Source organism: Chaetodon auriga, chromosome 3 (assembly GCF_051107435.1).
Source record: "Chaetodon auriga isolate fChaAug3 chromosome 3, fChaAug3.hap1, whole genome shotgun sequence".
Classification (NCBI taxonomy): Eukaryota; Metazoa; Chordata; class Actinopteri; order Chaetodontiformes; family Chaetodontidae; genus Chaetodon; species Chaetodon auriga.
In genome coordinates, this window is record NC_135076.1 from 18,760,991 (window position 1) to 18,773,038 (window position 12,048).

The 12,048-nt window shown below is 44.4% G+C and overlaps 1 protein-coding gene across 1 annotated transcript in view; it reads left to right on the forward strand.

Annotated features, from left to right (window-relative positions):
* Positions 1 to 6,940, forward strand: part of acbd6 (acyl-CoA binding domain containing 6) — a 29,791-nt gene extending 22,851 nt beyond the window's left edge. The window contains exons 7-8 of the mRNA XM_076727113.1: positions 3,664 to 3,694; positions 6,065 to 6,940. Coding sequence (XP_076583228.1) covers positions 3,664 to 3,694; positions 6,065 to 6,219 — 186 coding nt within the window. The 3' untranslated portion in view covers positions 6,220 to 6,940. The remainder of the gene's footprint in view (positions 1 to 3,663; positions 3,695 to 6,064) is intronic.
* The last annotated feature ends 5,108 nt before the right edge of the window (positions 6,941 to 12,048 follow it).

The window sequence follows — 12,048 nt, forward strand, 5'->3', positions numbered from 1 at the left end:
GCCAGGATGACTGCCATCTTGGCTAAGTTCTTGATTGTTTACATTAATTACACTAATGTCTCAAAATGACAGTCGGCGTGATTTATTGAAGTTAAATTCCAGCACCTTTAAGAAGTGTTTTTTATTTCCAGACGAAACATTTGTTAGTTAAAGACAGTGATGGAGCCATTGTGTGCCAATAATGTTCTGTCCATCTTAAAATGAATGCCACTTAAATTATAGTTACTGTTGAGAATGACACAGTTCTTATTAATAGGTGTCAGAAAGACATCAAACAGAACAAATGCGGTGACACACGAAACGTTTCCCACTTATTTTTAAGAAGGAAAGGGAAAAAGAAAAGGGAGGAGATAAGCAAAGAAAATCCGCACTGTGGCCTCCAGATCACCCACCATATACCGTAACAACCACCGACAGTTGGCATGAAAACATGAAAGCTTTTACAGTCCATGGAGACACCACACACACACACACACACACACACACACACACTTTCTTCAGTCTCATACGCTGCAGCAGACTCCACAGCTGGTGGTGGATTTGACTGACCTTTAACCTCCACCCACAATCTCCTCTCTGGCTCGAACGCAAACAAACAGAATGAAGCACACACAGACTGAAACCTAGTTTCAAGCAGAGATAGACTCAAGGGACCTCTGTGTCCTATTTGTATCCCCCGACTGAGTCAAGTTTCCGCCTCTGATATGCCCTTGATCCCTCCTCTTAATGCTGCTGTAAACAGCTTGGGTTGTTTGCAGTATTCTTGTCCCATCGTCCGAGGACTGTGAGGGCAGACTGGTGGAGAAAAACAAGTTAAACCACTTTCCAGACATGAGCGCGACATCTGTGACAGTCCCCTTTGTGTGTTCTGTGCAGATGAACAGTTACAGACTCTGTTTTACTTGATCCTGCTTGGCTTCGGTCAGACTCTGAGGGGCCTGGTCGCTCCCGCAATCTTTTAGGGTAATCTGACTGAAAAAGACTCAGATGCATACACTCAATCATTTGGTCTGTTTTCTCTTTCTTTGTACCAATTAGAGACAAGTTACAGTATTATTTTTGATCTGCAAAGGCACAGAACCAAAGAAATAAAGCTGTGTGCTCATATCTTTCCACATTTGCTGTCTCGCTCTTTCATCCATCTTGCTTCACATCGTTAGTGTGGTAGAAATGATAGATTGGTGCAACTTAAATTCAGCAAAACTGCAATTGTACTAATAGATCAATCCTTATCCATGCTGCTCCTAAGCATATTGCTCCACCCCATTAGGGCGATACACTCCACAGTGCTGGATCTCTGCTGCTGCTGCTGCTGCCGCTGCTGGTATTGTGCAAGCAGCTGCTTTATTGAGCACTCTGCTGACATCCAGCCCAGCATTTCTGCACCGCAAGGGGAAACTTTGGATGACATGTAAAAGCAGGGGTTCGGTGCGACATGCCTCCGTAATGGGATGGGAACAGGGGTGCACCGGAGGAGGAGGAGGGGTGAGGGGTGGCTACGGTGGCTAACTGCAGGTATTGGGGCAGAGTGGTGGGATGGGGATGGGGGGGTAGGGAGTGTCTCTTCCAGGCTGCTTCCAAAGCAAATGGAAGACAATCCAATTTCCTGTGATTCCATCAAGCCTCCGTCCTGGATGCAGGGGCATTAGGGAACGCTGAGAGGACAGGCCGCTGACCCCTCACATGAACATGCAAGAAGCATGTACGCTACGCACACACACTGGCATGCTCAACGTATTTCCTCACAAACATGCACGTGTGTCTGTATCTTTGCTTTCAGTTTCGCTGCGTTTTAAATAGGCAGGTCTGTACTGAATGTTAGGTAAGGCACATTTTCAGCTTTCTTAGTTTTGTGTGTGTGTTTGTGCGTATGTGTGTGTGCATGCATGTTGAACAATGAGCTGCAGATTAGCGCCCGCTGCAGATTAGGGATTAAGCCCCTTACACTTTAATTATAACTGTATGTATTTATGTGCATCAAGGTCTTTCACTCGGCCCCGGCTGTAAACATCTGCCACTGTCCCATTGTGGCGTGTGTGTTTGTGCGTGCGCACGCATGTGTGTGCACGCACACTCTCTGAATATGGCAGAGCTTCCGCCTTTTTATTTTTACAGGAAATGGCTGGGCTGAAAATTGTGTTGTACAGTTATCTCTCTTTCTCTCTCTCTCTCTCTCTCTCTCTCTCTCTCTCTCTCTCATCAACATCATTGTGAGAGACAGACACAATGTGCGTAACACATCACAGGTTGCGATTTGACTCGCAGACAGACAGCATTGTTGCCTTGGGTTAACTACAGCACGCTTTCCACGCTGGTGGCGATTTGCATCTGTGCTCTGTGAGCCACCCAGAGGGAATAGAAAGCTCTAATCCAATCAGCAGGTCCCTGAAGTGCTGCCCCTGAGAGAGAGAGAGAGAAACACAACAATAGGATCACTCTGCACTGGGCCCAGCTAGAGAGGGAAGACAGGAAAGGGATGAAGAAGGGGAAGGAAAGGAGGGATTGAAAAGGATTAAGATTGAAGAGGAGGCTGAATGGAAAAGAGAGAGAAAGGTGGATGTGGTAATGAAAGGGGAGAGAAAAGGGAAGAGAGGGGTGATGGTGGCCGAGGTAATGAAAGGAAAGAGATGAGGGAGATGTGGTTTGGAGGAAGGAGAGGTCAGAAGAAGAGGAGGAAGGATTGGAAGAGAGAAGAGGAAGGACATGGGAGTAACCAGAACAGGAAGGTGCATGAGAGGATCCGCTGTTAGAAGGGCAAAGGTGGAAAGAAATGAATAATTACACCATAACAGTCTGAGTAATTTGGAAGTATTTCCACTGCAGTGACATTTTTCGGCAGAGGAGGAAATGTCACTGCGCCTGCTGGCTTTTAATCTGCCTCTGAGAGTTTGAAACCTTTTGTTCTTGGCTCGACGACCGCTCTTGTTCTGAGACTGGAGGCAACAGTTTGACCATTTATCATCATTATGAGGTGCAAAGGCAGGCTGGAACAGTGATTAAGAACTGAATGTCCTGTTGATGATGCCTGTCATATATTGTGTCTTATTATACCTACACACACACACACACACACACACACATTTCCCCATTCCCGTCCCCAATCCTCATTTCTAACAAGAATTATATCTCTACCATTGACCCCTCGATCCCAAGCATCATTTTTACTGTTCAGAAGACAGACACCCACATATCCACATGCACGCACACACACACACACACACACACACACACACACACACACACACACACACACACACACTCACTCACTCAAACCCTGATGTGGTGTTACACATCAGTTTCAGTAGCTCGCTGCTCAGCTTGATCAGAGCTGGAAGTCACCAGCAAGTTGAAAGATTTGACTTGCAGGTCACATGTTTCTCAAATCAATATCTCATCTTCTCATAATCCCCCTTTGGTACAATGAAAACATGGCACCCTGTGTCCAAACCAACATGGAGGAGGTAATTGGTATTCTAGTAGCTGAAAGTTTTCTTGTTGACTCTTGGGAACATTAGTAATTTGCCATTTTTCTCCCCAACACAAGTCCTGCCAATATATATTTTGTTGTTCCTGATACTGTTCTTTGAATTCGCGCTCTCTGGGGTATTTTATTCCCCGCTGGTCACAGGTCTGTTGATGTAAGGACTTGTTTTTGTCTTGCAGGATAATGAAGGACAGACAGCACTACATTATGGTAAGCAGGCCTCTCTTACTCATCTTTGCAGTCCAAAATGTTGCACAATCACTTTAAAAAACACCACAATTTACTCTGTTTCTGCAATAAAGCTTTTTGTAAGTGTTGTGTCTATTTTTCAAACGCTGAATATTGCATTTTGGAAGGAAACTCTGCACATTTATCGTACACTGACGTCATTATGTTGTCTGTGTGTGCGCTCTCTTCATACACAGCAGCCTGTTTTTTGCACACTCCCGCTCTTTGCCCACATTCATCTCAAATTTGTCATCTTTCCCACCTCTTCCTCCCACTCTCTCCTCCATTCCTCATCTTTATTTCCTCTAGTTTTTTTTCCCCACATAGTTTCTCTCATTGTGTTGTATCCTGTGTGGGTGTATGTGTGCGTCCTTTGGTATGTATGTGTGCATGTGTGGACGCCTGTCTGGTTTTGTTCTGCGTGTGTGTGTGTGTAATAATCGCCAGGCCTCCCAGAGGAAATCAGCACTGGTCCTTAGACTCCCCTGACCCTCTCGTGCCCCAACACACATGTCCCTGAGGGGCGGTTCCCCTGTCCTCTGAGTGTGTGTGTGTGTGTGTGTGTGTGTGTGTGTGTGTGTGTGTGTGTGTGTGTGTGTGTGTGTGTGTGTGTGTGTGGGGACCATCTGTTGGTGGCGTTGGAGTGGGCATGTTGCATCACCCACCGGCAATCTGCACACACACAAACACACACATCGTCAGCAGAGGAAGCCCCGAGGATGGGGCATAAAAAGATGACTAATAAACATAAGCGATGAACTCCAAGAGACAAATAGCAGAGAATGAAAATTCATTCCCACCTCTCTTTGCACAGGGCCACAGTGGCTGGCAAGTGATTAATTGAGGGTTTACTGCTCACCATAAATTGTTCTCCTCCTCTACGGCTCCCCTGAGGGCCAGCCACTTTTTACAGCTCAAGGCCCAGGCGAGACACCCTCCACGTGCGCACACACACACACACACACACCAACACACACCGCTGGCTAAATAAAATACTGTTTAGAGCAACAAGAGGAGGACTGCAAGCGTGGCTGGAAAAATAAGCCAAGCTTTGTTAGTCTGATTTCGCTGCAAGATAAGTGGTTTCTTATGGAGTTTGACACTCACACACCTCATGCTATTCATAGACACAGCTCGAGCGTGCACACACACACACTTGCTTACACACTCGCATGCATTCCGATGTATCATCATATCTCATGCGCTCCTGCCAGCCAGCCCGCCAGCCACCCCTGGGCTGGAGGTTAAAAGGCCTGGCTGTCAATCACCGCGGCTGCTGACATCAGCGATCATGGCGCAGCACAGAGTCCGCTCTTTAAAAGGAGTGAGCGATTGACACCGACAAAGAAGAGCACTCAGATCAAGAGAGGAAGAGAGAGGAGATGAGGGGGGGTTGAGGTGCCAGAGGGGCGAGAGGTGCATCGGGAAAGCAGGGACCCGCTAACTGGGTTAAGAAAGTGCAATCCCCCCCCCCCCCCTTCCTCCCCCTTATACAGAGAGAGAGGAGACCCTTTTAGTGGGGCACAAATTGCCAATGGGGCAGAAATGAAGTGTTTGAGAGAACCGCAGGTCCAGGCTAGTGTCAGTGCTGGGCCTACAGATGGGCTTTTCATTAACTGCAGCACTGTACATACTTTATTAAAGTACAGTACATACAAGAGGTTTAGATTGGTACACACCATCATAACGGTCTGAAATGAGCCACAGTGCTCGATCTTATCCCCAATTATGACATTTGTCCAGGTAAGAGTAAATGATAGACTGTATAACGACACTCCTCTATTGAGTTCACCTCCATTGTTTCAGTAAAACGTAGTAAAAGTCTGTTTAACGTTGGTTAATAGCAGGTCTAACAGTTCCCATCTTCATCATCTTAGTTTATCATGTTAGCACATTAGCATTTGTTAATTAGCACTAATCAAAGCACAGCTGAGGCTCATTGAGATGTCATTAATTTTGAAGAAACTTGGATGTAAACTCAGTTATTGGAGAAATGTAAAATTTGACCTGATGATGGCACTAAATAGGACGTCGGGATCACCAGATTTATTGCATTTCATCCTGAGGGGAACATCAATGTCCTTATGAAATTTTATGGGAAGCCATCCAACAGTTGTTGAGACATTTCAGTCAAACCTACAAATGTGAACGTCACTGACGTTGCTGGGATAGATCGTATTGGCATGTCTCACCACCGTGGCTGAAAAACTAAAAGCTTTACAGAAAGTTTGCATAAATTTTTGCCTTTTTTCCTCCACTTCCTTTATTTCTCCTCTTTGCTGCGTTCTTCTCCTCCTAACTCGTTACGTTATCTCCTGTATTAAACTTAATTCTCTTCTCTTCTCTGCGTAGCATCGGCGTGCGAGTTTGCCGACATCGTGGAGCTCCTGCTGAACGCCGGAGCCGACCCGTCCATCAAAGACATGGAGGGCTCCCTCCCCGAGGAGGTCACTGAATCCAGCGCCATCTCCTCTCTCCTGCGTCAGTACACTGCTCCGAAAGGCTAGAAGGCCCACCTGCCACCGCCCGGTCCCCGCCCCTGTCCTTGTCTCACTCTGTCCATCCCCAGCAGGATTGCAAAGGTTTTATTTGACTTTATTTCCAAATACTTGAGGTGAGTTTGATTTCGTTGGCTTAGCTCTTTGGAACTCTATGGTGGAAACATTAGCCCTTCCATATGATAAGACACATGAAATGAAGCACACCACATGTATTTCCATTAATCTAAATACTGTATATTGACTTTATATGCCCAGTGGGGTTGGGTGATATGACGATTACTGTAAGATGATGGAGGTCTGTCATCTGGTCGTTACTCTGCGGAGGTGGCTGTGCTTTATATATCTCCTCTGAGCAGGACTGCTTATTGACGGTATTGGAATGACAGGATTTGTGCATCAATGTGATGAAATATCTGGATTTGTCAGGTGTTGAAGTCACTGGAGGAACCAAAAACAGACATTCCCTTCCACTTATTTTATCTATAAATGGTACAAACTTTCTGAAAAGTCCCATCGCAGCATATATATCATCAGCGTGATCTAAATTTCCATACTATAACAGAAGATTTTATGCATATCACCCACTCCTACTGCCCAGGTCTGACAACCAGCCAGGCCTTTTAGTCTGGGTCGGCCCGCTCTGACCATTTTGTTCATGATTCAGTTGTGTTACGTTCAAGGAATGCTTTAATCATTTGTCATTTATCACATTAAAGTCTTCAACAAATCTGTTCCCTCTGACTGTCTCTGTTCATCAGATAACTTACAGTCAACATCAGATGACAGTGTGCTTTAACACAGTACCAACACACACTGCAAGTATACAGTACACTTTGGGTATAGTACCCTTGAAACCCATCCCTACATGTACCTAAACCCTGTTTTGCATTTCCACCACAGACTGTGCTCTTAACTAACTGAGCAAAGTATTCACTGATGTGCTTTATAGCAAAGACGGATACTTTAAGAGAAACTTTGTTAGGATTAAAAAAAAAAAAACACACACAAAAGTTGTGCAAAGCATCCCACACAAAGCAGGTAGGAAAGCAATTACAAATGAAAAAAAAAAAAAAAAACATCTGATGCAAGAAAACTGGAGAAAAGTTTGGGAGGATCACACAAAAAGTAGCACCAACCAGGTCTAATACGTGTCAACAGAGACCCCCTTTAAATTTGGCCTGTCTGTAATATAGAGGTATATCAAACGGATGATAATGCATGGCTGGATATCAGACTGCCAGTTAACTTTGCAACATACTAAAACATGATAAGACTAGCATTTAAAAACACACATATGACCCAATGTGTATATAAGTATATATATTGTGCAGTATATATATTAGTAGTATCTGTGCAGACATAAATACACAAATGTGTTTATTGTAAAACTTTGGCATTTATGAATGGACATGGACACGACACACACACTGGACTCTACAACCTGCCTCTGTAGTATTATGTCATATAGGAGGGATCTGGATGTTCTCCAAAAATAACCAACACATGGTCTGAGTCCAAATCTGCTTTACTCATCCTCAAGCCCCTCTGATCAGCACATTCTCTCTGCCTCAGCTCACACACACACACACACACACACACACACACACACAGTCCACCAGATGAGAATACACTAAATCTGGATCCTGGATCTTAACTACAGCTTCACGAAGATGCAAATGCACATTTTGTACACAACAGTGGGGACAAAGCTTAATCCTCTGCTCTCTAACGCACTCTCTTGCTCCACGCCTGCCCTCATCCCACAGTGTTTTACTTAAATCCGCCTTGACACAAGGCGTTAGATAACCGTCTCAACATGTCTGCTTGCAGCCTGTCAGTCACTCGCAGATCTTTGACAGCAGTAGATGGTCTACTCCACATTGGTAGTCATCACCAGGGACACCGCTTCAAATTCAATTTTTGTCTTGACAGCTGTTGTACAGTTACTGCAGTGAATTGAGATGCAAGTGAGCTTTGCTACACGAGGTGAATTAATTTCCCTCCACCTAATGTCTATATCTGCATCCATGCGCTGCTCTTCCCTCCTGTACAAATCACATGGAAGAAGAGGGCCCAGAGTATTTTTTCCTAAAACTATCATCATTCACTTTTGAAGACTCCATCCTTAGAGCCTTCCTCAATGACATTTCCTGCGTCTCCCCTGATGAATTTTTAGGAGGAACTCCTGCATAAGTCGAGAGGAAACCGTTTGAGTATTCAACCTGAGTCTGAGACATGACGCGCTACAATCCCACAAAGAGACAACCAGTGACCACCTTATTGTTATGAATTCCATCCACATCCAGCCATTAGGCTGTTGGTGTATCTCTAAAGCCTGTTTGGGGCCCGGTGTTGTCTCCTCGTTGCTTCCTAAACCCCGTTATGTTGGCTTGAAGTAAGAGAGGGTGACGGCAGTCGTGCTTCCCCCTCCGGCTCGTCTGCGAGACTCTGACACTAAGCCCATTATGCTTCCATTATGGGGCTTCAATTTTCCTCTGAGCTTTTCACTTTTGACACTGCAGCTCGCTCCCTCTCCAAACCGCAGACTCACCACCCCCCAGGCCCAATGCTGTTAAGCCATTTTGAATATTTATGCATCTTTTAGAGGTGAAAAGTAATAAACTACATTTACTCAAGTAGGAAAGTTAAGTACCGTTTAGAGTTACCAGTACTTTGTTTGAGTGCTTCCATTTTGCGCAACTTTATACTTTTTACTGCATCTTATTTTGGAAGGAACTTCAGAGCGGCTTTTTATTCCCTAGTAATTCTTTACAGGATCCCCAAGGTGCAAAACAGAGCAACATTTCAAGAGGCTAGTAAGTGTCAGTACAACACATTTCACACAACAAATGAACAAAACTAAGTGCAGTCTTCTATCAGGTCAGGTGGGCAGAAACCACAATGTGTTCATTCTCAACTGTTGAAGAAATGAAATGTTTCTGTGGAATTGAGACACACGTGCAGGCACCAGGATACACCAGCAGACTCCTGGACACTGCTACAATAATGTGTGCAGGTGTGTGAATGACAAGGCTTCAAGTGAAAAGCAAATCCCCAATATGATAAAACCAGAATAAGACTTAAAACTGTGATGCGTTTGTGATTGTAAAAGTTCTCAGTCAGACACAACAGTGAGAGTATTTTGCCCTGTTTTTGATGGGCGTGTTTGCTGTCAGGAACCTGTGATGCATTTGCGTGTTTGCGTGCGTGCGTGCGTGTGCGTGTGTGTGTGTGTGTGTGTGTGTGTGTGTGTGTGCGCGTACCGCTCCAGAGGGCTCCTCCATCGCTCCTCCTTGCCTCTCTCATCGTTCCCTCTTTTCATCTTTCTCTCACCATCCCGCTGCACACTGCCTCTCTCGTCTTTTACCTCTCCACTCCTTTCTCTCTCCTGTAAAAGCAATACCATGTCGCTGCTTTGGCCAGCTCTTAATGCAACCCTTTACCCACACCCCCCACCCACCCTTTCCCCCTCATCTACTCTGTACGCTGCAGCACAACAGTAAGCAGAAATCCCTCTGCTGCTGAAACACTAATATCAGAGGCTCATGGTATGGAGGACTGTGTGTGTGTGTGTGTCATCTCTGAAGCTTTATGTGTAGTTTATGGTCATGAAGAAGTGTTTGTTTTATCCCCTGACACCAAAGATCTGAGCTTTCATAGTTCAGATAAGCCAACAAACAGTGAAGTGAGTCTTGTTTGCACCCACATACAAACATGAAAGGCACTAGAGAAATATACCAGAGAAGAGGGCTTTCAGCACAGCAAACATATTATCATCACTGTGGTATTTGTCTTGGTTTCCTTTGAGGTCATGAACCCTCCTCCTTTGGTTACCTGTCATCTATCCAATATGTGCAGCAGGGTCATTATTGAGTGGAAAAGGCCCAGTTCCACATTAAAACAGCATTGAGCTCACAACCTTGAGGGTGTCATTGAGAGGCCTCCGTTTGACTCCAGCCCCTCTTTAAGACTCACTCAGTCATCCTGCGGATCATTGTTCACTGCAGGCCGGATGGAGTCGTTTGGGGAGAAAAATGCCCTGTCTTCGTGCCGCAAGATTGACTTTCGGGGCAAAACAAATCTTATCTATTTTGCATGTTAATTTATTCCCTTTTGCTTCGGACGAAAAAAAAAACTGTTTCCTTCAGGAAGTTTGTAATAAAAGCCTTGCGATCAATGATAATGGCATTTGTGCTTGTGTTTGTCATCTTCGCAAAAGCAACAGTGGTGGAGTTTCCACAGATTTATTTGTATACTAGTGCTGTAAGTGGCGTGTAAATTATCCTAACTGTCTGTGTGGCTTTTTATCTTTGTAAGGCAGTACTATTAGAGCCTATCCATTATTGCCCATAGCCCAGCCAATCAATGCTTAAATAAAAATCAGCTCAATTTGTGGCGTTTTATGCAAACGTGCAAAGTCCAACCAGGCTGACTCTTTGCTTTTTGTTTTTATAATGTAACAGGAATAGCTAAACACAAAGGAATCGATAACACTTAAGTTTGGGTTAGGTTGGCCTGCTCTCAGACAAGTGCTGCACATTGCTGCATACAAATGAGTTTCATACAGATGTACACTGTGGTGTAATTTCATTATAATTCTATGCATAGTTAGCCAACACCATAGTTACAGAGAATAAATCCACTGTAACCTGAGAGGTTTTAGCAACGCAGCAACTGCCACTAAGAACAAAGGCTGAGCAGCAGCAGCAGCACACAAACACACAGACATACACAAACACAGTCAGGGCCATAGCTCATATCCTCCATATTCGGGGAAATTGAGGGTTTTAATGACATGAGCAGGATTTTGTTTATTCTTATGTTTTAGGATTATTATTTGCCTCCAAAGCCAATGGTAGAGAGATGGCAGGAAATTGATGGAAATAAAGGTTCCCAGCTGGGTGTGAACCAGTGTTGTGGTTAATGGTCGGCCCTTTAAGTCTTACATGGTCTTTAAAGGCTGATTCAGATACTTTTAGCCATGCTAGCAGTGTGACTGGTCGGTCAGTCCACCACTTTAGTCTAGACTGAAACATCTCCCCAACTGTTTGATGATTTGCCATGAAATATGAATACAGATATTCATGTCCCCCTCATGATGAATTGTACTAACTTTGCTGGTCCCACAACTCTTCATCTAGCACCAGCTTGAGGTCAATTATTTTTTATTTTGTCCAATAGTTTATGATGAAAAACCTGCAGAAACTATCCACATTCCCATCAGTCTTGTCCATACTTTGTGTTGAATGCTAATAGCAAATGTTAGAATGCTAACACGCTAAAATAAGATGGTGAACATGGTAAACTATGCCTGCTATCATCAGCATACTAGCATTGTAGCATTGTCCAATGTGAGCATGTTAGCATTTAACTCAAAGCAACGCTATGCTTAAGTAGCATCACAGAGCTGCCACTGTTGGCCTGGCTGGAGACAGTCTTGTTTAGACTTAATAGCATCTAAGTTTGATGGTAATGGAGGTAAAAATCAGAGAAAACTTCTTTGGTTGGTAAGGGTGTGTTAGGGAAATGGGACCTCAGTGGTTAAAAATCCTGGCTACAGCCCTGCATATAGTCTACTTACCAGCTTGACATATTGACATACAAGCTAACTGCCTGCATATGGGCCATATTCCCTCTTTGCCTGACCACAAACCATATTTGACCATATTTCACAAAGCACTCTACAATTAGTTAACAGCACAGGGATTAAGGATAGATTTGACAGTGCAGCGCTGCAATCTGCTGCTGTGCCTCTTTAGCACTGAGAGGATCAGTGAATACAGCCAAGCATCTGTTTCTCCACTTGTTTTATTTTTTCTCTCTCATCTTTCTTTC